The sequence below is a fragment of the Leptosomus discolor genome, chromosome 2, assembly GCF_034619465.1.
Source record: "Leptosomus discolor isolate bLepDis1 chromosome 2, bLepDis1.hap2, whole genome shotgun sequence".
In the NCBI taxonomy this organism is placed as follows: Eukaryota; Metazoa; Chordata; class Aves; order Leptosomiformes; family Leptosomidae; genus Leptosomus; species Leptosomus discolor.
In genome coordinates this window covers 32,972,210-32,999,461 of record NC_141392.1, presented here as the reverse complement: position 1 = coordinate 32,999,461, position 27,252 = coordinate 32,972,210, and the positions used below count along the sequence as shown (strand labels likewise).

General features: G+C 41.4%; 2 protein-coding genes across 4 annotated transcripts; one reads left to right on the top strand and one right to left on the bottom strand.

Moving 5' to 3' along the window:
- Positions 1 to 513: 513 nt before the first annotated feature.
- On the bottom strand, positions 514 to 3,909 carry FBXO48 (F-box protein 48). The gene is made up of 3 exons (XM_086460851.1): positions 3,876 to 3,909; positions 3,553 to 3,800; positions 514 to 2,215 (listed from the first exon to the last, which is right to left on the bottom strand). Exons 1-3 carry the CDS (start codon positions 3,907 to 3,909, stop codon positions 2,054 to 2,056), a joined length of 444 nt encoding a protein of 147 aa, XP_086316977.1. The 3' UTR covers positions 514 to 2,053.
- Positions 3,910 to 4,211: 302 nt separating this feature from the next.
- APLF (aprataxin and PNKP like factor) lies at positions 4,212 to 26,867 on the top strand. Of its 3 annotated transcripts, XM_086460848.1 has the most exons (10): positions 4,212 to 4,230; positions 5,330 to 5,481; positions 7,097 to 7,220; positions 8,603 to 8,650; positions 9,917 to 10,095; positions 12,765 to 13,153; positions 19,193 to 19,318; positions 21,787 to 21,833; positions 23,289 to 23,327; positions 25,879 to 26,867. In XM_086460848.1, exons 2-10 carry the CDS (start codon positions 5,383 to 5,385, stop codon positions 26,082 to 26,084), a joined length of 1,257 nt encoding a protein of 418 aa, XP_086316974.1. In that variant the 5' UTR covers positions 4,212 to 4,230; positions 5,330 to 5,382; the 3' UTR covers positions 26,085 to 26,867. The 3 variants fall into 3 exon arrangements, with proteins under 3 accessions (XP_086316974.1, XP_086316975.1, XP_086316973.1); XM_086460849.1 differs by lacking the exon at positions 8,603 to 8,650 and having other exon boundaries at positions 7,097 to 7,227; positions 9,921 to 10,095; XM_086460847.1 differs by lacking the exons at positions 4,212 to 4,230; positions 8,603 to 8,650 and having other exon boundaries at positions 5,353 to 5,481.
- Positions 26,868 to 27,252: the final 385 nt, after the last annotated feature.

Below are 27,252 nucleotides of genomic sequence, written 5' to 3'. Positions count from 1 at the left end.
CAGAGGAAAGCTGCTCTACTGCTCCATCTAGTGTTATTTGGCCCCGTTAACGGTAAGGGCTGGACATCATTTAAGTAAACCCTGTATCTAACAGGGGGCTGATCTAGCGCTACTGAACCTCATGTTCATGACAGGACACTTCCACCCCTATGTTGCCAGAAGGTCGTCTGCCAAAGCCCGCAGCAGTCCGTTTGAAATTGCTTCATATTAACTAACTTTCATAAGCGTGATTGTCTTGGTTTGAAAGACAGGTGTCTGTGGAGGAAGGTAGGAGCCTCCCTTGAAATGGAAAATGCAACCCCTTCCTTCCAAATTATTATAATTTTGAAATTAAGGGGCCTTCAGGCAAAGATATGGGGAATAGGAATAACAGTTCTTTACTAATATATATATATATATATATATAACACAAGGCAGGAAAAAAAAAAACCAAAACCAAACAACCCACTGGTTTACACTGACAGAGTCAGAAATACAACCCGACACCCTGTTAGGGTGGCAGTAGCAGTCCGATAAGATGACGGCTGCAGTCCTCCTGAAGCGATGGATGTAGTTCTGTTGAAGCAGCGATCTTGTAAAAGCGTCTGGTCTTCCTCCGAAGGTCCACTGGTAGGTAGGTAGCTCTTGTCCTCTGGAACTCCAGTGGGGGGAAAAACTCCTCTGGGAATCCAGTGGAAGAAGGCTGCTAGGGTGTTCGAGATCTCAGTTTTTATTTGGCATGGACTGCTTGGCTCCTTCCCCCCGGGCGGAGCATCTCACAATGGGATGGGGAGTCGTGAGGCAGTTCCTTGATGGGCCATTAACAGGAGATAGTCCAGGAGCGAGTTATCGATGGGTCAGGCGATAAGGCATTGTTGTGCCCATTAACAGAAGATAGTCCAGAGGGGGGAGGCAGGGAGCACCGCCCCACCTGGTCTCAACAGCTCCTGAAGATGTTGATAGAATACCTTTTTTGGGCACATCTTACACTGTAACCTAGGACAGTGATATAAATCTTTCTACAGAAAATTTGTCCCAGATTGGTGCCTGAATTTTATAGGAATATCTCAAGCAACAGGGACCTTCCCAGGGTTTTCCCACTTTACTCATTACTGCAAAGTAGGTAGGGAAAGGTGATAGTCAAACGGAATTGTAATAAATTTGGTTTGTGGTCGCTTTTATGCTGAGCAATGTGACAGACATCCTCGCTTTTACTAGCAGCAATTTTTAAAGTCAGTGCCAAAAAGCAGTGCTGGTAAAGCAGGGTCTGTGTGATGGGAGATCATAATGTAGGAAAAAATTAAGTTTCTGAATGTGTTTTAGCCTGACTACAAAAACATATGAGGTTGTGTCACCTTGCATCATTATCTGAGTTACTCTGTTTAAAGTAGTAAATTTTGCTCTACGCCTCATCATGCGAAAGACTAAAATGCATAGCTAATAGCAGAGAGGCCGTTAGTTACATAGCTGCTTCAGTCCTGCCTGGCGCCTGGATCTGCAAGTCCTAATCCAGAAATCCCACAGCCGGGCAATGGAAATGCAGCGCTGCTGAGCACTAACACCTCCGTGGGTGCAGCTTCAGAAAAGATCCCTGTGAGGGCTCCTGTCCCTTGAGATGGGCACTGGCGATGTTCAGCTGATTCCAAGGTGGCTGCCTTGTCCCCTTATTTTCTTTCCCATGGCTGGATTTGTCCCTTTCCCAGCCCTCCTTTGTGGGCTTTTGTGTTGTGCTGCTGCTATGACACACTTCAAGTCAAAAGTGTTTTTTTTAAGTAATCTCTTGCAAAATGAAAAGTGCAAATTGAAAGTACAATCAACATCTTTGACCATACAGCAGAATGTTAAACTTAGAAATATAAAATTACAACTGAATACTTCGTCTTTAGAATTTTACAGAAAATTAATCAGATAAAGTGCAAATAAAAAAATAGACATAACTTTTTTTTTTTTTTTGAGAAGCTTTCATCATATGTTTGCAAACACAACTGATTTTGAACGGCAAAATATTTACAGTTTGGCAGTCTGTGAGATGTTGATAGGAGGTTCTTGAGTTGCAAGAACCAGCACTGGTTTCTCATCTCTCAAGTTCCGCTTCCAGGATTTCTCCCCATGTGTCGACATCCATCGGATACATGCTTTTCTCTGGCAAGCTGTTTTGTGATGGGATGTTGCTGTATCTCCCGCTCAGCCATTCTTGCTTCACTTTGCTTTTCCAGTAGTTTCTCAGTAATGTGATCTGACGGAAAAACAGACAGCTCAAATCTTGGAAATGCACTGATCTAAGTTCTGTTCAATACAAGGAAGTTTTGCATTGGCAGAGTAATGTTAGAAAAAAGGATTTTGAACATGTCTGTGGATATGTAGATGCTAAGCCCAGGAAGGTGCACTGCTGCCGAGAAGCAGACTTTGGTCTACTTCCAACTTTTCTGATCTAAATTGGGTGGAGAATCTAAATTGGGTCAAGATGAAAACCCTAAGCCAGGAATTCCTCTTCCTCCTTACTCCTTAAAAGAGGTGCCTTTCTCTTCCTCTTTAGGTTACTTATGACCTTTAAGTTGTGTTTGGGCTGGTAATGCAGGCTGGCTGGATTCTTCTCTTCAGCCAGCCTTTTAGTGCAAGAAAATGCTGACTTGGTGTGAGTTTGCTTCTACTTCAAATCCCTTCTCCAAAATACAGATAAAATAGAGAATCAGTGCAGGGCACTCCGGAAATTCCTGTGCAAGAGTAGTAAGATCTGTACATTTGAAGGGCAACCACTACCTCCTCACGGCTTTGCCTCGTACTGAACCAACTCAACCGAAGTGAAAGTCCAGAACTGGGATTTTTTTTTGCTGCTGCTTCTCTCTTTTCACCCCTTCACTGCTCCCCTGCTCTCAAACATACCAGTTAAAATGAGGTGGGGATCACCCTCTGGCTGGTGTGAAACCCATCCTTTCCTGATCTACCTCAGCTTGCAGGCTGGACTCGACAGTGATCGATCTTCCAGCATGTTCAGCTTCTGACTCCTTGGAGCAGCTGTTAACTCGGAGTGTGTGTGGAGATCTCCAAACAGCTTCTTGAAGCTCCTGCATGTTTCCTTTTCCTCTATGCCATTATTTTTTCCTCCTTGATGCACATCGCTCAAGACTTACTAAGGCAGAGCTACCCAGGATGAATTTCTGGGAAGTCATTCCTCACCAGCAGAGCTATTCCCATGAAATACAACCGGGGGGTACGTTCTTTTATATCCCCGTCCCGGTCTACTGGCATGTGGGCTTTCCTTCATTTAGGGCTGTGAAGACTTCGAGACAATGAATATCAGCACTGAGGCCGTGCGGGGCAGTGTGAGGGCTAAGTGGGGTGTGCTGAGCCGGCCCGACATGGTCCTGGGTGGGAAAGGGGCCAGCCTGACCCTCATCACTCTGTGGATTTAACCAGATGTCGGCTGTTGGGGCACGCTACCGAGCCACACTGCGACTACAGCAGTTAGCCCGGGACAGGTGAGATGTGCTGATATAATTTCTTTACGTATTTCTATTACCGCTTCCAGAAGCCTCGGCGCTGCCAACATTACATCACTGCCGTTAAATTTACCTTCCAGGAATAGCCATTTCCTCGATCGCAGTCGATCTCCCGCTGGCAGACAGCCCTCACGCTCAAGCAGTGGTGCCTCCATAAGCGGTCGTTGCTCTCGATGACGCGGTGCCAGCCCTTGCACGTCACGGCCGCGTGACACAAGCTCTCAACGTCCAGGTCGCTGAATATCCGAGAGCTGACCTCCGGGGGGAGGACAGCCACGAAGTCGGCTGGGCCTGGGCCCCCACACGCCCCTCCCCCTCCCCCTCCCCCTCCTCCTCCTCCTCCTCCTCCTCCTCCTCCTCCTCCTCCTCCTCCTCCTCCTCGCCCCCCGCCTCCACGCTCCCGGCCGGCGGCAGAGCGCTCCCCCGCCATCCCCGCGGCTCCGGGGCGGGGAGGGTGCCCCGCGTCACCGCGGCCTGCGGCCGCCAGCACCAAAAGCCGGTTCTCCGCCTGCCGGCATGTCCCTGCCTTCTGCCCGCTGCGCCACGCCACGCCGCGGCGGGGGTTTTTAAGGCGAACCCTTTCGCTTTCCGGAGCCTGCTGAGCGGGGCGCCCCTGCCGCTCTGGGGGTGGTGGCGCAGCCTCCAGACGTCATCAGGCCGCGTCCGCGCGCTAGTGGCCTTCGGGCGAGACCCGGCGGCGGCTCCTGGCGGGCTTTGCCCCGGCCCCGCAGCAGCGGTCGCATCCCCCGAGGTGAGGCCGGAGCCGTCCCTGAGCAGCAAAGCGGCGGGGGCCGAGTTAACGCCGCCTCCCCTCGCGGGCCGGCGCTCCGAGGGGCCCGGCTGCGGCCTGGCCCCCCGTGAGGGGAAACGTGCAGCTCCCAGACGCTCCCCGCCACGCGTGTGCTGCGGAGCTCCCTCCCTCCTTCCTCCACTGAGGTCGACGTGGTTTTGTGTCTTGATCCGCTGTGTTTAGGGGGGCACACAGTAAGGCCCCCGGTCGTGGGGGGAAAAGGGCGGAGGGAGCCCATGAAGAACCGGAACCTCCCGAGAAGCAGCTGGAGGGGCCTGTTTAGGAAGTTGGGGGGAGGTGGGTTGGGGCAGAGCTTGGCCTCTAGTGTTTCTTTCTCTTCACGAGGCGATAATCAGTTTGCCTGGTTGGCCTGTGCCTCCTGTGGGACGCAAAACGCTGTAAAAGGGGCGGTGGTGACTCTCGAGCGGTGCTGTGCAGTGAATGCAGCAATAATTAGACTTTTCCCCCCCTAATTCTTTGTGCTTCGATTAGCAGAAGGGCAAAGCGTTGAAGGAAAAACAGTTGCACTTTCACGACTGAAACGTATTTCAGACGTGGTGGCTCTAAGCTGAGGCTTTTAAAACCAGCACCTGAGTACATGGTGTTCCTGCAGAGCTGTGGACTTGCAGCCTTTAGTGAGAACTTGCCAAGAAGTGCTGGGCTCATTGGGCAGCTGATCCTGAAAACTGTATGTTAACGTTGTCATCTGACTTTTAGTCTAGAATCAAATTTTGGGAAGTTGCGCAGATTTATGGTAAATTCTAAGCTGTAATTTCAGCTTTGTCAAAGTTTTGTCGTGGCAGCGACTTGTATGAATTATGTACTTAAAAAACAAAATGCTACTGTAGTGAATGGAAAATCTTTCATTCAAAATATTTTCAGAGGAAGGTAGAAAGGAAGGCACGTTTATTTCCTTTGTAAGTTGATGTAAGAGTACCTTGTGTTCAGTTTAGAAGTGTATTAATGGTAAACGTTCAGCCCAACTTCTGTGTTTGAGTAAAAAGTACATGTTTATGTTTGTGATGAGTTTGACTAGCTGAAAATGACTTTGTTTTGTCAGGAAAAAATCAGGAGGCTGATGCAGAAGAAGCACCAACTGTTCATCCTGTTGCGATGTCTTGTAGTCCATTGCTAATAGAACCAGCATATCCCAACTCTGAGATACAGGGAGCTGCAAAAATGAGAAAAAACGATGCTACTTCCAGACATTTGGTGGGTGCTTAATTTTTTAATTAAATGTAATATTTGTAAGCATGTGTTGAAAACTAAAAAGGTGTGTTTTCTAAACTTTTTTTTTTCCCTGAGAAGTAAATTATGACAAAGTTGTCTCCTCAAAATATTTAATTGATTGGGATTGTGTGCTATGTAAGTATATATATATATTTCTATTGTGTATTTATGATAATCATGCTGCAGTAATTTGTTCTCTCAAATATACAAAAATTGGTATTACTACCGCAATATTTTGAACTAATAATATTGTAGCTGAGTTCAGGACCACAGAACAAAGTCCAGTGCTGGTCTCTGGGCCCTGTCAGTAACAGCTATCCTGTACGTACCTGCGAAGGCCTAGGGGAATAGGTGACTGTTCTTCCAAACAGACTAAAAGCCTCTGAAACTTACCTGGTGAGCCTGTAGTTGGACTGTAGGTGCCATGTGCTAGCTGTTAGTAGTATTTGTTTATAATGTACTAGCAGCCTATTTCATTTGAATCGTGCAGCTGTCATGGAGTTCTGTTGTCAAAATTCATACAAACACACAGATGAATAACCCTCCTGTTTTTCCCTGGCAGCCAGCATGCTGTCCAGCAAAACAGAGTTTTTAAAGCAAGTATCTTTTGCTTTTTTAAAGTGTTTTCAAGTGAAATGGCTTTCAGACAGTCTGATAAATAGTGTTTGGAGCCAATGGGATTTTTCTTAGATCTTTTGTTGTGTATCCAACACCATAGTGCTAAAAGGGACACATTGGTCATCATCAGGAAGGAGTTCTTTATTGTGAGGGTGGTGAGGCACTGGCACAGGTTGCCCAGAGAAGTGTGGCTGCTGCCTCCCTGGCAGTGTTCAAGGCCAGGTTGGATGGGGCTTGGAGCAACCTGCTCTAGTGGAAGGTGGCCCTGCCCATGGCATGAGGGCTGCAACTAGGTGTTCTTTAAGGTCCCTTCCAACCCAAACCATTCTGTGATTCTGTGATCTTTGTACAATAGAGAATAACTATACACAACAAATGAAATGTTGTCAGCCTTTACTGTAGCTGAGGTTCCTGGAGTGGATACTTACTTTCTAGTAAGTAGAGATTCAAACTGATAATATTACTTTCAGTAAGTAAGTATGTACTGAACATGACTTTGCGTTGTTTTTACAGGCAAGGTTTAGAGTGTAGTTCCTTTCTGGAGAAAGGAACTGGAAGAATGCTAGCAAGACTTTCCTGTTTGATTGTTTGGTTGGTTTGTTTTAATTTGACAAACAAGCATTTGTTTATTAAACCTGCTCTTTCTCTTATCGCTATGTATGGAAACTGTAGCAAGATGCTGGTAGAGCTCTTGTATGAAACTTTCAGTTTGTAGCCTTTTAGGTATTTATTCTGAAGGTCTAAGGAGGTCTGCTTTACCGCATGAAAGTTTCTATAGATGTTGTTTTTCTGAGTGGGTAGGAACTGTAAAACAAACAATAAAAAACTTAAAACCAAATTCAGGCAATGGGCACATTCAAAAAATAGGTAGTTATCTGGGCTGTGTTTGAAGGACATAACTGTGTACAAACTTGTGATCTGTTTTTTTCTCCCTCTTTTGTAACTGGTGAAAGGTACTAAATAGTAAATATTGTTTCAGGTCCCTCTTTCTGATGATGATGAAAGCGAACAGTCAAAGTGTGTTCAAAGAAGGAGAGTGCTTCCATCTTGGATGCTGGAAAGAGATCTCCTGGTTCAGAGGATTTCTGAGCCTATGATGAAAGGTTTGCAGTGTAGAACATTTGCATACCAATATACATTTCTGTGCTTTGATACAATTTTTTAAAATTATAATGGTGGTGGTAGAAAGAATTAGTTACTTCTCTTTCCGTGCTTCATGCCTGGCAGCTGACAGAGACTGACTTCTGTTGTCTCCTTTGTCATCAGTCCCATGGGTGTGCCAGTGGTCTTTCTGAACAGTTGATTTTTCTGTCTTTTTTTGGTTGGTTGGTTGGTGTTATTTTAGTGCCAAGTAATATACTCTCTTTGGACAGCCAAACATCTGATTTGGATGTTCTGGAATCCTTTCCTATAAACTCACCTGTTTGGTTTAGTATGTAAATTCTAGGTAGTTTCTGTACCTTTAATTTCAAGCCTTCTCCACATTTAAGTCACTGATGTATTGACCTTTTAAATTTACGTTCTTCTAATTTCACAGGTTTTAAAGGTAGGGTTTTTTGGGTGGTGAGGTGTGTTAGTTTTTTAACTGTGACTCAATCAAACTTGATCACTTAGTCCAAAGTTAATTTCTAGGAGGAGCAGTTCATCACAGCACGGTAGTCTGTTACCAGTATGAGGCTGAAATAGTATTGCATTCCTTCTCATCCTTCCCGCAAAAGGAAACTGCTGAATGCATGATAAGCTTCTCCTCTGTATCAGCGGTAACAGCAGTAGAATACTGTGTTTAGCTGCTATCAATGGGAGACACAAGAGAGCTGCATTGGCACAATCCCAAGAAAACTTTCTAGTATGTCAGGCTTTGGTCCTGCGAGCTTGTAAAACTGCCATTAGACATTCTCTGACAAATTCATCGCAAGGCATTTATTGCTCCGGTGACTTATCAATAGGACTGGAGGACTAAAGTAATAAGAGAAGAGAAAGAAAGTGACTATGTATATTAGTAATACTCCCCCTGTGTTTCTATCCTCATCTGTGCTGAAGACAGCAGGCCCCACCCTGCTAGCTCTTCTGTGGTGAGGCGTGAGCTGGTTTGGCCACTAACTGCTGAGTTTCCTTTGTTAGCCAGTCTTAAGTGTAGGAACCATGGCCGGTGTGTGCCTGTCTGCTCCTCTTGGTCCAACACCTTTAATGCCTCTCTTTCCACCTGCCATTTCTGCTGAGATGGTGTAATGGAAACATTTGGCTCTTGATGCCTGAGCAGGCCTGTAGAAGTACTTTGTACAGGGTCTGACTGATTGCTTCTTATCTCCTGTAGTAAATGCGGGTGTCTGGATGGATTAACATGGGCAATTGTGACTTTAAACGCCTCCGTCATATGCCGTTGGCTACCCTGCCTATTCCTTTCCTCAGAAGCTAATTTTGGGAAAATTGTAAGAAGCGAAAGAACCTTTTTTTTTTCTTCTGTCCTTCCCCTTTCCAAATCTAGACCATTCCCTCGGATGTAAAAACTGCATGTACCAGAGGACTTCGCCGGGTATGTGGAGTCCTGCATTAGTGTGATTGTTTTCTTATATTTGGGGTTTGGTGCTTTTTTTTGGGGGTGGGGTTTTTGTTTGCTTGTTTTTTTTCTCTACAAGAAGTGTAATGTTTGTTCCATATGTGGATATAATGTTTGTTTCAAAGACTGAACATTTTGATCGCATAAGTTTTGAGGTTTGGAGCTGTGTGGGCAAGGGGGAGCTGTCTGCTGTTGAAGACCTGACCTGACCCTGAGGGAGCTGGGGATACATACAAACACACTATTGGAGCTGTTTAAAAAGTCATTAAGTGAGATAATGACTCCAGCTTAGAATGGGCTGCTTTAATAAAACAACCAATCTCTTCTGCAAATCTAAAATATTTCCTTAAAACTGTGAAATGGTTTGCATCTTTTTAGGGTGGTATTGGATGGGAAGGTAGAAAGGTAGAGAGTAAAACTAAAAGGCTGCCCTTTTACTTTTTTCTGTCTGTCTTCCTGCTGGAAAGATAACATTGATTTGTGGTCTTGAAGTTAGACATGAAAATTTGGAAAAATTCCTTGCTTCATTCGCATGGTTCCAGCACATCACTGTTATTTGAAGGTGGAGAGTTTTTGAAGTCTTGCAAAATGGCATCAGGTATCTTCCTTCTGAATGCGTTTTGCAGCAGATGGAGCTGTAAGAAAACCAGGACAGTGGCCCTAGCTGTCTCCCAGCTGTATATCCAGAAAATACTACTTCAGTACAGACATCTTACAGTTTTCTGAGATGTGAAGCTTTCCAAAGAGAGGCACAACATTCACTGTCTTTCTGTTTGTTACGGGCTGATGAAATAATCAACTGTGGTGTGGGTTGACTGGGCAAGTGGACATACCCTGATTTTGCTATGTCCTAATTGATGTTTGTGTGCATAAACTGAAGTGATGCTTACGTGAAATGTCTATGGTAGAAGTCATCCTTGGACATGCAGTTTACTTGATCAGCTCCTGTTGTGTAAATGAAACGTCAGTCATACTGATTCAGTCAGTCCAGAATATCCTTTGCCACATGTTTATTGTTTTCTTGAAATTTCCCCCTCAAGCATCTATTTCATTCTAAAACATACTTTTTACTCCTATAAGCGGGAAGTGAAAAATATGTTGTTGAAACAGCACAGGGACAACCGCTGCTATTTCTCATGCTTTTTGCCCAGTGTTCTGCTTTGACGTAGTTTTAAATTTCTGATGTCAGGATTTCACTGTAAAAGCTGCATTTCAAAAATACCCTTTTATTTTTCTTTTAAGGTAGTAGAATGAAAAAAGGCCAAGGAAGGGGAGAAGGTAATACGGAGTCATTAAAATCAGAAGTAAATGTGCCGCAGAAAAAAAGATTAGCTTCGGAAGAAGCTATAGAGGATTTTGAAGGTGAAGAGCAAGATCAAGGGAAAAGGAGCCGTCTTTCTATCCCTGCCCCTTCATCTCAGGTAATGTTTTGGCTCAGGGCAGAACCATGGTATTGTGAAAAATGACAATGTAGTTGGCAATGTCGTGTTGGATGTTGGGTCTACAACATAACTATGTGTTCTGCTTGTGATCTGTTGTGTAACCGTTGTTTTGAAATGCCAGCCCTTTGGACAGCTCTATAGCAAGGATCCTGGAAGCCTTCAGAGGCTTGGTTTTCTCCACTTCCTTCTCGGGATCTGAGATATAGGCCCCAAATGTTCCACAGAAATACCGGATTTCCAGCTTTCAGCAAGAGGCTGGAAGACATGGGCCAAAGAACTGGTCCTAGGAGCAGCTTGGCATGTGGTTTCTTTGTTCCAGGAACCCTTTAGGGATAGCTGATGGTATGACAGTGATGTAATGCGACACTGGACTTTGCCCAAACTAGTGCCGTTCTGGTTGGTGAAGTTTTATGCTGAGAAAATTATGGTACGTGGCTTAGCAACTGCTATGTTTTGAAGAAAGATAGCAGGGAGTGTGTTTATGCCACTGTCTCAAAATCTGAGTAAAAAAAAAAAAGGGAAATAAAAAGGTAATCTGACATCCAAAACTGTCTGTGGCAATGAGCAAACAGACACTTCAGTCCAGCTTGTCGATGTGTCTGTGTGTCTTTAAAGTGCAGCTGTGTTTATAGGTAGGTAAATGCTTACCGATAGCGCTCTGGCAGTGATGAAAAGAGAAGGATCGTTATCAGACACAAAATCTTTGGTGAGTGCAAAGTGAGGCTTTCACTGACTTTTCCTTTAAGTGAACAACCTGGGGAGTGTTTCTAATCTCTAGCAGTAGAATTGCCTCGATCTGTTGTAGGATCTGATAAAATACTACTATTTGGCACGCTTTGTCGGTTTTGGCTGAAACCAATTGAGGGTTGGTTTTGTTTTATAATTAAATCATAATGTTAACTGAAATGATCTACTCATGGAGAGCATACCCTTCAGGGTAGTTTTGTTTCCATGTACATAGGGGTATCTTTTAATCTGAAAAAGTGTTCTGAGTGGTGAGCTTTCTTGTTGGCTAGGTACATTAATACCAGCTGCAGTGCTGTTTTCTCTTGTCAAATTATGAGTGACTACATAATGAGTTACTTCATTTTGCAATTTGTAAGTATGAAGCCTCACTTACTTTCTCCTAAAAATTTCATAAATATTTTTGTCTCAAGCACAGCAAAAGAAATTGCCTTCAGAACTTTGCAGAAAAAATAATGGCTTAGTGGAAGCAAAAGTAGTCATCATAGATAGGGCTCAAAGACTGGAATTTTGATATCAACCCCAAAATCACTCTCCTACTGTCATATTTAAGGCAATTGAGAAAATCTGCTGTAGGATAGGAAGTAAAAAGAATATTAATTCTTCTAAGTGCCAGCAGCCGCCAGATGGCAGCGAGGTCATACACACGTTATAAGCAGTGCCAAGAGTGCTGTTGTCTTTGGTTTTCCTTGATTAGAAATTAGATACAATATAGGCAATGAGTTGAAGTCTGTCGCAGAAGTCGCAAGTGGGAGAAGCAAATTAGTTAGAAAAAGTAATTCTTTTGGGAATGAAGGCTTATTTCTTAAACTGCTGCTGTTTGCTGGGCTGTAATTTGGGAGTCTTGATAGAAGAGTCATCTCTGTCTCTGAGCTGACTTGCTAAATATGCTGCTGTCGGGATCGTTTATATTAATGCTGACTTTGCCCTTTCTTAATCACATTGCTGCTCAAATGTAATTGTCTTGACTAAGAATTTGTTTTGGCTAACAATTTGTTAGACTCACATTGAAAGGAACAAAATCAAATAGGAAACCACCAGCTGATTTTCAAGCTCTACCAAACACATCTGTGTAAACTGAGTATAAATTTACTGGAGGGGGAGCTTAGATACTAAAACCTGTGGAGAGCATAGACCTTTGAATAGTTCTGTAATGTATAAAAGTAGTTGAGCCTTCAGTATGGGTATGCTTCCAGGTAATGTCTCAGTTATTGGGACAATGTTCCTGTCTTGGTTATGTATCTCGTATTTTTTTCTAAAGCACTCATGTCTTATTTGAAGTGTACACATGGTCCAAAATTTAAAATGCAGTATTTGTAAAAAGTGAAATCTTTGCCTGATGGTATCAACAGACAAACTGTTTTATGATTTAGTCATGAGCTGAAGCATTTGTTTTGGGGTGGGATTAAGCTAAAAGGTATATATCATGAATTCCCATGTATCCCCCATATATGGAGAAATACTTCTTCTAGAGTCTACTACATCTTCACATGTATAACCCCCGTTCATTTTTTCAGGAGCAGTACTTTTAACTGACAGTTAATTTAAGCTAAAGTCCTTGGACTATTCACAGACTGAGGTGGTGAGAGAGGAGCCTGACTGTGTTGTGAGGGAACTGAAGCTGAGTACAGGAGCTCTAGGATAAGGGTTTTTTTTAAATTGTCTGTGTGTCTCTGTGTGTGTGTTCTTACTTTGAGCCTTTTTTTCAGCAGCTGTATTTGGCAGCTAACTTGAGTTTGGAAGGTGGAGTAGCATATTTTAAAGGCTGGACCAGATGGTCTTTCGAGGTCCCTTCCAACCTGGTGAAAACAGAATGATGAGATGAGGCAGAGTTTGACCTTAAATCTTTTAATTCTTAAGAGTGTAAATTTTCAGGTCCTTCAAAATGTAACCTTATTCCGCAGAATACATCTGGATTTCCTCTTGAGAGTACCATGAAAAACATGGAAGGAAATGGCAAGACTGGAACAAAAACCCTTGGAAGTTCTCTGGAAAAAAATGATAGGCAGCTGCATAGTAAACGGTCTAAAAGAATAGGTCAGATCTCCAGTAACACAAATCTAATTGAGGAAACAGAAAACAAAGAGCAGATTACTGGTTCTACAAGCCAACGAGCTCACTGGGGCAGGACTTCCCAATATTTTGGTGCCCAGGAAGGGATTCTTGAGCCTGATGCAAATCTGGATTACGAGACTGAGATTTCTGATTCAACCAGAAGTGCAGATGCTTCAGAAAGCTCCAAACAGATCAAGCGTAAGAGGACACCTTGCATGTATGGAGCAGGCTGTTACAGGTAAAGCAAAATTAAACCTAGCTTAAGATAGCATATTATTAAGAAGTAATGTATTAGCTGTGGAAGAGAAAACAGTAAAGTTGTTACAAGCTTTGATTTGAAAAAAACCTGATGGTAAGCAGGGGACTGCTGAGAAACAAATGGCATAACAAGAGTTTTAAAAGTATAAAAGGAGGAGCCAGGATGCCTTGCTAGCTGCTAATATAACCCAAAAAAGTACTGCAGCAAATTAAAAGATGGAGTGATGTAGGAAATAAGAATCAAGGGTCCATTTTAAAAAGAAAAGAAATAAAAAACTCGTGTGTACAGTACATGTACCAGCAGGGAGAAGAGATGTATGTAGTTGAAATGTCCAGCATAGATCCAGTCGGCTTGTTCTGTTAGCAGATGAAACTTTTATGGAAGATGATTGTATTTATTGAAGTTATTGTATGCTTTGTGATCTGAATATTTAAAATACTTATTAGTTGTCATCCCCAAATAATCAAGAATTACTTTTTTTATAACTTGGCCAGTCTGTGCTGCTTTTTTTTTTTTTTTAATCTTCCAGTCCCTCCCTAAACCCATATTTCTCCTACTCATATCGTCTCGATTCGCGGTGAAAGATCTGTCATACAAATGCTTTGTGCAATACAAATGTTCCAGCAAAGTTCCAAAACACCAGTGCTGAGTGCCTGGCCTCCTGCTAGTTCTTTCTGATCAGGAAAGATCTGTAGTGACATATGTTGATACATTGAAGGGAAGATAGAAATCTAGAGGTGTTCTTGAGGCTAGCAAATGATGAGTGACCTGAGAATTGCATTTAGGAGAAGGTGTTGAGCTCTAGATAAATCCACGTACATTGTAAGCACAAAAGATAAGGCTAATCCAGGAAAGAGGGGGTCCTGTGATTTTTTTTTAAAATTATTTTTAAATTTTTAAATTTTATTTTAAATTATTATTATTTTAAACTTTTTCTTCTTTTCCCCCAAGGGCTAGAGCAATAGGAAAAACAGTGAAGTGGTTTAGAAAACAAACAAGCACAAGTAAATTGTTTCTTGTGTGTTTGATGTGCCTAATGCTGCAGGGAACTCTGCATATCAAAAATTTAAAGCTGTTATGTACGCATCAGACTTTCAGTTTTCATGTAGGTTTCTTTCACATATCTCAGTTTTTGCCCTTAATGATTATGACGAAAACGTGTGTTATTAGGCAGCTAAGCTGATCCAGTAGTACGGATGCAGCATTTACTTTGTTCCAGCTACTTCTAATTTTGCTAAGACAGATTTTCCCATGTGTGGAGGTTAAGCTGACTGAATGCTCTGATATGCTGAAGGATTCCTAATGTTTAGGAAGGCAAATTTTAGTTACAGGTAATATGGAACAGGAGTCTGTGTGCATGTGCACATTTCTTCTTGGATCTATACTCTAAAACATTTGGCAGCAATGCTTTTGGAAAGTATTGCTTTATAAGAAAAAAAAGAGTTCTCCAAAATAATGTATAACAAAATCTTACTTTGTTGGAGAAATTTGTAAATAGGGAGTATCAAAAACATCAGTTTTGATCTTCAGGAAATGTCATGAGACTAAACCTGCTTGTTTGCAGCAAAAGAAATGTGCTTTGTAGTCTGCCTTAGTATTTGCCTTTAATGCAAGACCACCAAGCAGCCTTTCTGCATCGCTGGGATAGCAATGTTAGAGTAAAGCAAGTCGCTGCAGTTACCTGTACTTTTAACAGAGCATGTACGTAATTGTGACATGAATGGATGCTTTGAAGGAATGCATTGATAGTGCCTTCAGTTTTTCATTGTGTAGTGTTTTCCTTGAGCAAAAACTAGGTTTTAGCGTCGCTATGGAAGAGGAGGTGCTTTGAATGCTCTTTTGAGTACAATGGATAGTTGGTTTCCCTCTCCTTCATTACTTTAACCTTAGAAAGGTGTCTTCTAACAAGATGTGCTGTAGGAGTCACATCTTAAATGAGTACTGCTTTGGTAACTGTAACATTTCCTTTTTTTTTTTTCCTAGGTGAGGTTTCTTACTCGTAAAATGCCATTTATCCAATAAGTAACTGCTATTCAGTGTTCTAGTCTTTATTTTAGAAACTCCTATTACGAGATACTTGTCTTCTGGGTATGAATTTGGCACCTCTGGTAGGTGCCTAGTAAAACAGCACAAATAGAAAAGATTAAATGTTAGTTCCATTTAATTAGACTTCTCTAACACATCTTAAACATTTAGGAAATAACTTTGTAGTCCATAGTTCAGTTTCTTCATTTATGGGTTTGAAAATGTTGCTTTTGAAAGAGTCAAGCTTGATGCGCACCTTGCACTCCAGGGATCCTTTTTGTCATCGTCCTTCGGACTCTCCTTCTGAGGTAGCATGAAGCTTTATCAAATTGAAAGAAACTTCTACTACCACCAGGAGGCAAAGTGCTCTCTGTATGCTACATCTGACTGTATTTGTGATCAGGGAACTTACTCTTTGAATACTGTCTCGTCTTCATTTTCTTGTCTGCTGCTTGTTTTTCCAAAGTTAGGAGAATATGGAATTAAAAATAAATCTAAACCCAACCCCCCTTTTCAAGGGCTGCATAGAAGGGGTGTGGTAGACCTGAACTCCTATCTCTAAAGCTGTAACTCATGATTTTTGTTCACATTCTATCCTTTTCCTAGCCTGTGATATAGTTCTCTGCTGACTCGGGGTGTGTAAATCTTTCCCATAACTGTCAAAGCAGGGCACACTCGACTAACCTTTGGATTTGTATGTGCATTCTTCTAAGTACTTTGCTCTTTGTTTGTTTATGAAAATAAGTATTTTTCCTTTCACCTTAACCTTATAAATCTGGCAGCTAAAGACCTGCATCTGTTTGGGTGGGGTTTTTTTTGAGTTCTGTCTTCTAGAAAGACTTACAGTTTAGAACTTACAAACATCTTAGGCGCCATTGTGGCATAACTTCAGCCTTGAATTCTATGGCTTTATGATTACTGCTGGTAATTCATGACATTTTCACTACCAGTTTCTTTAGTAGCTGAGAAAATAAGCCCTTGGGATGGCAGGGTTCTTCTGCATGTGATTATGAAAGAGCCAGGAATTCTGAACTAATCAGTTGAAAGCTTTTTCTAAAGCAAGTTTAAGTTGCTTTTGGTAGCCGCACAGGTGAGAAACTGTCTTAAGTATTTCACTGAGCAATACTCAACTTCTGCTCGAGATGACGGCATTGATTCTGAAGAGCTTTACAAGTTTTATTTGCATAATTTTCTGCATCATGAAGTGTGAGTACACAAATTCAAAGCTTCTGTGAAAGCGAAGTTGCAGTAACTATGTTTATGAGACCGCAACTCTTCATAAAACTTTATTCTTAAAATACGCTTTTAATTGGTTAATTTTTGTGTAATAAAGCTTAATGATTTTGTTTTAATCAAATGAAAAACATATTCCTGTGCAGTGAGGTTTTGTTGTGAAACTAATTAAATTTGGAGTACAACTTACAGCGTGGTAGATGATGTGCTTTTACAACTCAAACTTCTTGTGTCTAAAAAAAAAAATAATTAAAAAAACCCTCAAACCAAACAGTTAATGAAAGGAAGCAGCTTTTTGCAAGAAGGGAAGATTAAGATGTTTGTTTAGTATAAGCTACACACTTCTCGGCTTCTATTTATTTTGATGGATATCATTGCACAACATGTAGAGGTGGAGTAAGATTAAATTATCCAGGTAAAGGTGAGATAAAATATTGTGTTTCTACTAGTCCTGAGCATCTGAAGTAGGACATGTTTAAGGTGCTTCACAGGTAATGTGTAATTTGAGGGTCATCGTCCACTGGCCCAAAGAATCCTGAAGCCTAGTGATAGGGAGCCTACATCAAGACCCTTTTGTTTCTCTACCTCCTTCCTCCCATACTACTTTGGTGTTGTCCAACTAGATTTCAAAGTAAATTTTTGAAAAGAAATGGGTATCTCCTAAAATACAATAGGTTGGCTAATTGGCAGCTGTTAGGCCTTCTTTCCTTGGTGACTACAGTGCTGTATTTTATTGTAGGAAGCAATATTAAAATGATTTCACAGAACATTAGTTGCTTCTTTATCCCTTTGAGAAGATGAATTGTGTTTCAAAGAACTGAAATTTCTTGATATTGCTAGTAAGTTAGCTCTCTGCATTTAGAAAACAAAGCAAGCAGGCTCTAAAATGACTTGGTTTCACCTCATTTATTTTTAGATGGGAAAAGTAGTAGGCAGCCAGTCTGAATTTGGTGTAAGTAGTGATGTTTCCCGAGAACTTGTCGTAGAATAAGGCTGGTAAATGCAACCTTGTAATGATTTCTAGTGAAACAGTATTTACTTACCCTACAGTTTGCAGAAATTAACAGAAAAGACCAGGACAAGAAGCCTGTCACCTGTGTACATAGGTCGAAGGGACACTGGATCTTTGATAAGTAGCTCACTGAAGAGTTTACCTGCAGCTTGCTTGTTAAGTTTCCTGAGTGAAAGGTCCCAGGCAAACGGAGATTTAAAGTATTAATACTGAATATCTAATCTTTTTCAAATGGCTAAAAGGAGGCCTGAATGACTAGTAGAGCTCACAGCACTTGAGTAATCATTTTGCAAAAGCTGTAATGAAAGCTTTTTTTCTTATGGTGGTAGTTGAAATGCTGAAATTAATATTGACTGTTCCCTGTAAAGCTCCTAAGAGGTAGTTGTGAATTTAAAGGAAGGAATGCCTGTGCTCAGTGAGGTAGCTGTTGTGTATGCAGCTAGCTGCATATGTGTTTCTGGCTTTGTGTTTCTAAATGCAGCTGTAACAAATGTAAATTAAAGCAGTAATTACTCTGTAGTTTAAAGTTGTCATTCCTCTTGCTTGAGGCAAGCAGTTCACTTTTGTAATTTGCACAAACGCATTGAAGATTATGTACTCTGGAAATTAGTGTAGTAAATCACTGCAGTATTTTGTGAATGTTTTTTGGAAAATCATTTATTAAAATATCTCACTTTTCTTGCTTTTAAATATTATGCTTGGAAAAAAAGTGTTTCTAAAAGAAATTATAGGGGAAAAGTACATTTGCTTTTGGTACCAGTATGTTAGCTTTGACATAATTTTTGTAGTATTTTTTGATCTGTCACATGAATTTGTCCTGAAGTTGCAACCTGTTTTTCTGTGTTCTTTTTAACATCACTTACCAAAGTTTTATAAAATAAACTCTTCTCTGAGTGGTGTTGTTTATAGCTGCCTTGTCTTGTATGGTGTGTATGCAAACCTATTGCCTAGAAGTTGTAGAAACATCCTTTCAGTGATGCATATCTTTGCAATCACTGCTTGCTCACCTTTGATTCAACTAAGTGTTGCAGAGCAAAAAGTCATGGATGCTAGTAATGTGCTCTTATCACTAACATTGGTGTGACTCAGCTACATACAGAGTTGTTACGTCTTCTGGCACAACTTCATGCCATTGTCGTAATTTGATATTTCAAATAAAATGTCGTGCTTGCCAAGGCAAACTTGAGAACATAATCAATGTAATGTCCTGTAGACTGCTCCATCTGGCATTTGAAGTATTCAAGTGAGTAGTAACTTGCGTATGGAACAGAAATAATAGTTGAGAACTGTTGCCCAAAGCTAATAGGCGATCACCTGAGGGTGTGTGGGGTCTTTAATACTGCAGTTGTTTGGCTGCTGTGCGTTGGCCCTTCCAACTTGAGCTAAGAGGTTTCTATAGCGCTTTGGTAGCTGCAGAGGGACTTGTAACTGAGCAAGCTGGCCACCAAGTAAGATCCATGCTTTATGACTACATCGGTAGATTGTGTTGGAGATCTGACACTTAAAGCTGATGGCAAATAGGAAGATTCCTGTTTTAACCTCTTTTACAGCATGTGCTGAGACAAACTTTTTCTTCTGTTGTCCTGAAAGTAGGTCTTACATTCTGCATAAAGTTATTCCTTAAAAGCTCCTCTTTATGTAACCACAGAAAAATGTGTTGTCACTGATTCAGTAACACCTTTCTTGCCTCCACTTCTCGTGTTTAAATGGAACAGTCAATTCTCGATATACGTGTTTGTCTTTTGCAGGAAGAATCCCGTTCACTTTCAGCAGTTCAGTCACCCTAATGATGATGACTATCACAAAGCTGAGATTGTAACTCGAGATAACAATGCTAACCTGCCTGAATGTCCATATGGAACAGCTTGTTATAGGTAAGAAACACTGGACAAAATGGCTTTTTATGTTTTACAGGTTAAGAGAGTTCTTCCCTGGAGTTGCAAAATGACAATAGCTTAATGAGTCATTCTTGATGGTAAATCTTGCCTGTAGTCTTCTCAAATTTGTTGTGGACAGACTGCTACCTTTAAAGCACCAAAGAATATTTGTTGGTGGTTTCAGCTTGCGAACATGAAAACTTTACTTTTGGATCCTATTCACTGACCTAGAGATCAATGCTTTTTCACTTGTCGACATGTTCTTCTTTATGTAAACTATAATTATTACATGTTGTTCTTGATATGTAACTCTTAGTTTAAATTTTGGTAAAGTATTTGTTGAGATTTTATATAAAAAACTCTTTTAATCAGTATTTGATTTGGTAGAAAGCATAATTTAAGTAACAGCAATAAAATCCCGTTTATGGGTACCTGGTGCAGTTTTTTAGGTGCTGTTGATTTTCTTCAAAAGATTGTTTTATTCCATTTTGTTTCTCAATGACTAGGTTCTACACTTTCATTTAGCAGATTTTAATGACTGCTGTGTAATTGCCACAATGGAGAAAAGGATGTATTTTGAGGCAATAGCACTTCTGTGGGGGTGTTGAAACTATTGAAATGGAGGACTGCTGTTAATAAAGATTCTGCCTGAGCAGAAACATTTTCTTCTCTCTCCTGGAAAGTGTGGTGATGCTAAAGAGCGTGTTTTCTGTGAAATGTAAAAAAAATGGAGGGTAGCTTTTAAGAAAAAGCCACGTTACATTCAGCTAATGCAGAAAAAGTTTCTCTTCTGGAAAACATCTATGAGATAAATTTCTCATCTCAGAACGAGAAATCTGGGTTTATACCAGTAACGAAATTGCCATCATACTTTTCAGGAGTACAATGGATGCTTTATCCAAAAGCAAAATGGTGTCTCTGTCCAGATAAGACAACCTCTGTGCTGTATTAGTTGATCATTTCTTAATCTGTGGTTCATTCCTTGGTGGTAGAGGAAGAGAGGCACCCACGAAGCAACGATAATTCTTTCAACAAAGCAACGGATGTGATTTGAAGGGTTTTCTTGTTGTTTTTGTTGTCTTTATCTGTTGGCTGCTGCTTGAAGGGAGCATGATTGAATGATCTAAATGCTATGCCTTGAGTTGGGATCAAATGGTCTGATGCCGATGATAATAGTAAAACTGAATAGGCAGTTTTTGTTTCAGTATCAGTGTATTTAATAGGAAGCTGTATTTCCATTTTTTATTCAGAAAACTATCACTTCTAAGGCACACACGTCTTTGGGGACAGCAGTAGCTATAGAATTGTAAATCAACGTGGAAGGGTGTGCATTTGTCACAAGTTATTTGACATATAAATAAGATTTTTCTGCTGAAGACTAACTGTGTTACTGTATTCCTTGAAGAATAAGAAGACATAAACAAGCAACTGATTTTACAAGGGAATCTTCACAGCAAGGGTATTTTGTAAAATACACAAAAACTTATGTGGTTGCAGAAATTCATCTCAAGTTTCAAGCAATGTCACAGAGTATGTCATTCTTAAATAGTGAGTCTTAATTGCCACTTATTTTCAGAAGCAAAAATTAGGATGACTGAATTGGTTTTCTTCCAGAGTTTTCTGCACAAAAATAAATTGAGTTGAAACTATTTTAACATGTAGCCCTGAGAAAAGCCTGTAATATACTAAGGTGACAGATGAGCACAATGTAAGTTGGACCAAGTTAAAACATTAGAGCAGCATTGGATGACCGTTTGGGGGGGGGGCGGACGGGGGGGGCGGACAGGCAGGTGGGAATAAATCAGTGTGTTAATGACCTGGCTCACGGCCTGAATGAGCAGAACATTTATTGCAGATCCAAGAGTAAGCTGATTTTGATAATTTTTTTTTTCATTGCTTTGATGCTATGTTTTTAATGGAAGACATACACACTTGTAAATTGAACTTGCTGGATTGCAGCAGCATACTGCAGAAATGAGAAATCTCTCTGAAGAATCCTTCTGTGGTCTCTCCCTGTGATCCTCAGAGGCAAACAGTCCTTTCCAGACCCTTTAATTGCAGAATATGGAAGCTATGCCTGGATGTCTCAGACCTGTAATGCACTGTGCATGCATTGTACTTTATGCACCAGAAGTTATGTTCTGGTTTCATTTTTAGTGAGGGTAAATAATTAGATCAGTTTTTATCATGCTGAACAAATGCATCTCCTCTTACAGCTCTGGAAACTATCTCATCTCTTGGTTTTTCATCAATCTTTTTTTTTTTTTTTTTTTGGTGCTAAAACCTTAACCTGATTTTTTTCTTTCCAACCTTCTTTGTATAAGCCAAGACACTGCAGTAAGGCACTGGTCACAGAATTTCATTTTAAAAAGAAAGTAAACGTTACCCATAAAATACAAAGGAGTTCTGATCTTAAGTGTGGAACAAGGTGGTGAATCAAGCTTTTCCTGTTTTCTTCTTCACAGAAAGAATCCACAGCACAAGCTAGAATACAAGCACAGTGCACCTCCAGGTAAGCCATGTTGTTCAGCAGAGCTCAAAGTGGCGGTGGGGGCAAACCTCCAAAACCCAGTAATGGATACCAAATATTTGGACTAAAATGCTTTCAGCTGCTGTGAGTGAATAACACTGCCTTTGCAGCTGACCCTGCATTGCCCTGCACCCTTGCTGCTCTTAAGCTTGAGGACTTGCGCTCACCTGTGATAAGGAAGGTTGCTTGGCCACTGCAAACTTGCACTCAATTTTTCTAGTGTTTTTCAACTGAAGTGAGATGGGCTGGGTCAGACATGATTGATGTAGTTTGTATGCTTTGTATCTTACACATTGACAAAAATGCTGTGTGGCCAGTGGCTGTTTTCATGAGTTTAATGGGTTTATTGAAAATTAAACATGGTATACTGTGATATTACCAGTTCTCTGTATTTTACTTCCCCCATTCAGAGCTGGAGTACTACAATGAAAATAGGGAATGTATTTAGATACTACCAAAGTATTTCTCAACATTTCAAATGGGTACTTTAGTAAACTATTTCTATAGCTTTTCTCCTGTCCCCATAACACAATGTATACACAGAAGTACTTTAAATTTTAACTGTATAGATTTATATCTTAAGATTTCATACTTACTTTTTATTCTTATTTTTCTTTTGATAGGAAATCCTGAGGTAAAATACAATTTAAAGTCTTGTGATGCTCTAAACCGAACATTGCAACCATGTCTGTCATCTTCCTTACTTATTGTAAATTTTTTTTGGACCAGTGATTTTCTTACTGAGAGAACAAATTTTTGCTTTTATGTTCCCTTGAAGCTTGGAGGGAATATAATTAAAACTGAATCTGAGTTTCTATTTTAAAATTTGCCAGTCTTTTATACTCCAGTAACTCGAGTAGTCGAAAAACACAGGGGGACGTACTGATTACATTTTGTTTGTTCTTAAAGGATTCAAAGAGATACTTTGCTTTTTTTTTTTTTTTTGGTGCTTTTTCCTGATTATTTGACTTGGAGATTTTTTCCACTTGAAATCCCAGTGCAATAAACTACTTCAGAGCAGAACCGTTATGGAAATGTAATGATAATGTATTTTACTTTAAAGAATTGGGATTATGACATTATGAAGGAGAAATTATTTATGGACACAATGGTGTAAAATATTTAAATGCTTTGAAGAATTCCAATTTTCTGCTTAAAAAAAACCCCACCAACAAACAGTATTGATGACAGTTGTCTGCAGATGGAATGGTCCGTAATTGTGAGAATAGTTATCTGGGTAATCTCTTGGGAATTATTCAATACAAAAAAAAGGTGGTTTTTTTTTTTTTTAGGCAGACGAATAGTTATTATGCTTGTAAATACAGCACAATCATTGCAGCATTTATTTTACTATCAGTCTTTCATTGTAGCAGCTTCTATGAATAACCCTTATGCTGAGTTGTACTCTGTCCTGACTAATAACTTTCCTTTCCTTAGTAACTGAAAGAGGAACTCGACAACGAACTTCAAAGAATGGTGAGTATGTTCTTATGTTATGAATGGGCACATCAGCATGGGACACACGGATCTGCTTTGGTTTTGGGGCATTTGATAGTGCTGGAGATGCTTGATAGTACTTACCTGAGGAGAAAGTAGTCCCTATTTTAGTAAAATCCTGCTTGCTTTTTTACAAGTGATGGTGCTGGAATTGAATTTGTGCCAGACTTCCTGGAAGAGCATACCTGTGCTTCCCTGGAAGCAGACAAGAAAACTAATGTTTTAAGGAGAGACACATGTGGCTAAATTGATACTTCCTTCCTTACACAGGGGTCATTATAGGATGAAAGGAATCCAATATTTCATCCACAACTACAGGCTGCCCTGTAAAGATTAATTGCTCTTGAAATGTTGAGATATTAATTCTGAATTGCATTGACCTTTAAATAACTTTCAAGGAACATCTGTGCATTTGCTGATGAGCTTTTCTTGTGCTTATTATGAGGTATTGGTGTTTCAGGTAAGGTACTGCGTTGTTAGGACTAAAGTGTAGAGGGAGGTTAATGCCTTCAAGTTGGGGGCAGCTTTCACTATAAACTACATACATATGCCTCTTACTTCCGTTTCTTGTCATCAGGGTTGCGTAGTAGCACAGGCAAGCTGTAGTCTGCCTTGATCATGCAAATTGTCATAGCGTGTATGAATATCTCCTCCGTTTACCAGTGGCACACCTACCTTGCTTAGCTGCTGCCTACAGTGTTAACTGTTCTGTTGTGGGTGCATAGACTCCAGTTTTAAGTATCCTTTAGGCCTGTTTCCAGGCTTGTTTTGTGTCTCGGCTTCCAAATGTGAAGCTTGGTATTCTTTCTAAAATAATTTAAAAGTGAGCTTTAAAGAGCAGTCTGAAAGTCTGGTGATATCTGTCTTGCCTCTCACTGGCCTGAATAAGGCAAAAGGATGTGGCACTGCTGCATCTCAAGTGGCAGTGGGAACTGGCTTGTCTTCCCTGAGATCACAAAGGTGTGGCTGGGTGTTTCCTGAAGAAATCCTCAAAAAGGAGAGATCTACCTTCCAGAGAAAATGAATAAAAGTGCAAATAGCTGTAGCAAGTTTTCTAGGCAAAGCGTTGTGGACTCCATTTCTCTTGTGGGTGGATGGAAGATGGTGCTTTTATACTTTCTGCTGAGAGTTTCTTTCCCATCCCCCTTGCTTACCATGTATGTGTGCACTCTCGCTGTCACTGAATGCTTGATAGGGTTGTATCTGTGCACTAGCATACGCTGGGGCGTGTTTGTTCCCTGTATGCTTTGCCCCATCCCATGATGCAAGTACCAGCCCCATCACGATCACTGCTCCCTTGTAGAAATGCGTATCACAGCGTGGTGAGAATTGTTAGCAGCATGGTAAGAGCAGTGTGTGGTTAAGATTTTGTAATGAAGCAAGCTGGACTGTGTGCATCTCTAAAGTCTACATCAGATCTTGAGTAGGCAGTGAAAATAAACTCGTTAAGGTTCACAGCTACTGATAAATAGAAGGAGAAGGCAATGCCGCCGTGGCAGCAGCTTTGTACGGACACTCCTAAGTCAGAATGCTAAGGCTTCTTCCAATAGCAGAATTATCCTGCCTCTGGGAATTGGTTTAAATGTGCCAACATATTTGAGCAATTAAAAGAATACTGCAAGGCAAGCTGTCTAAAAAAGTTTAGGAGCGTGCTGCGAACAGCATCCATTTCTTGTAGACAGAGGTTTCTGAGTCTTTGATTCCTGCCAGTACAGAGTATTGTGAAATACTGTGAAGGCAGAAGGTCATTTGATCACAAAATGTAAGTTGTGAAGAAGGAGGAAGGCCAGCAGCCTAGGAAGCAGCACGCTAGAATAGACCGACCTGGGAAACGGGTAGGCTGCACCCAGCTGAGGAGAGAAGGGTTTGGCAGTTGTTGTTTCCGTAACCTGTGCTTGGAAAGGAAGCACAGACTATCCAGCCTGGATCCAAGTTGAGAACGTAGCAGGCGAGTGATCTAGCAGATTTCCTTCTCTCACCTGAAGCTCAGGAAAGGAGCGAGTGGCATTAGAAGGCATGCCAGGTTCCAAAGAGTAAGAGTATAAAATAGCCCTAAGTTAGTGTGGATGGGTGAAGGCAGAAAACCCAGGGTGGAACCAGCCATCCAGCAACGTTGAGGGGCTAAATGGCAAGACAGGTGTTTAGGTACAGAAGTAGCGGGAAGACGACTGGGAAAATTGTGTGTGCCGCTCCTTAAGGAAAGGAGAGTGATCAGAAGACGTTTTCTGATACTGTTCTCTTCTGGTATGAGAAGAGGCCCGATACTGTTTTCCAAGTGCTGGAAGACAAGCCGGTAAGGAGACCTTTCTAAGTGATCAGACGGGATAGGTGCTGCAGCAGGAGTCAGAGAGAGATGGCGCAGCTTGTCCTGAGAGCCTTGAACATCAACCCCCAAACTGTCCGCACTGGGGAGGCTGCTTTGGTTGATTCTCTCTCCTCTTGAGGAGAGAGACCAACTCGATGGTCTCTGGGAGGTCTCTTTGGTTCTGCATTTGTGATCCATGGATATGTGACATCTTTGTCCCTACAGGAAAAAGGGCTGTGGAGAAAGACGGTGACGACGATGATGAACCAAATGAATATGATCTTAATGACAGCTTGATGGATGACGAGGAAGAGGAGTGCGAGCCTACTGATGAAGACTCTGACTGGGAACCAAGTGCAGAAGACAAGGATAACGAAGATGTGGAAACGCTTTTGCAAGAAGCACGTAGATTTGTTAAAACCAAAAAGTAGCTGCGCGGAACAACGTAACGAAGGTCGGATCTGGTTGTGTTAAAACATGGAGGCAAAAGGAGCGGAATTGCCTTGGAACTGTTTTTTCCTCAGTGATGTGGGCACTACAGGAAGATTTTAACTGGGGTGAGGGGACTCAGCAACGCCTTTCTTGTCCGTATGTATTATTTTGGTGGGTTGTTTAGTTCTATGAAGTGGTGGAGCCAGAGGACTGAGCTCTGACAGTTTCTTCTTGTTTTTTTTTCTTCAGCTGTTTCTTTTGGAGCACCATTGGTGTCTCATAGTTTGAAACACAATTCGAAAGATTGTTAACGCTTCATCTCGCTGTGCTTGAAAGGAATACTGGCGTTAGGAAAGCCTTTCGTTTTGCTGAAACATGATAGGTAGTGCGTTGAATGAAGAGGAGTTACACTTCACAGCTGCAGTATCGCAGACGAATTCTTGGCCGTCACTGGGGAATCTGTCTAAACCATTGTTTAATGTTCTTTTGAGTTAGTGCCATCTTAAACGTCCCTGTTCTGCTAGTAGCTTTCCTGTTAGGTGTCATTTCTTTGACTCCCTTGATATACAGTAGTTAAATACAGGTTGTCTAAGTCACATGAGAACAGTGTCTCGGTGTATCGAACCGCTCGGTTGTCTCGGCGACAGTTACGGTGTATTTGCTGTAATTGCAGTAGTCCCTCTTTCCATGCCTGTACATCCCTGGAGTTGTGTTCAGTTGACAACAGAGCTGAAGTCTTGGTGATTGTAGTTTTGCACCATTAAACTTGTAACCTACTGTGGAAAAAACGTGTGCCTGTGTCTTTGTGGTTTCTAAAGACTTTGTTGGAAGGTCTTGCCTTCGGCAGGGAGAGCGGAGAGTGACAGTGACCTGAATGAAGTTACACCACCGCTGAGTGCTGCCATGATGGGCGTGTTTGAACTTCAGTACGAACTGGAGTCAAAGGCAGCGCAGTGGTACAGCAGTATTGACATTGCTAATGCATTTTTCTCTGTTCCTCTGGCAATGGAGTGCAGGCTGCAGTTTGCTTTCACTGCCCTGCCTGCAGCCCCGAGCCCCCGCACCATGTCAGGGCTGTGCTGGGCCGGGCAGCACCGGGCAGCTGGGGCTGGCCTGGGGCTGCTGAGGGGCAGGGCCCGGCAGGGCCGGGCAGGGGCAGGGGCAGAA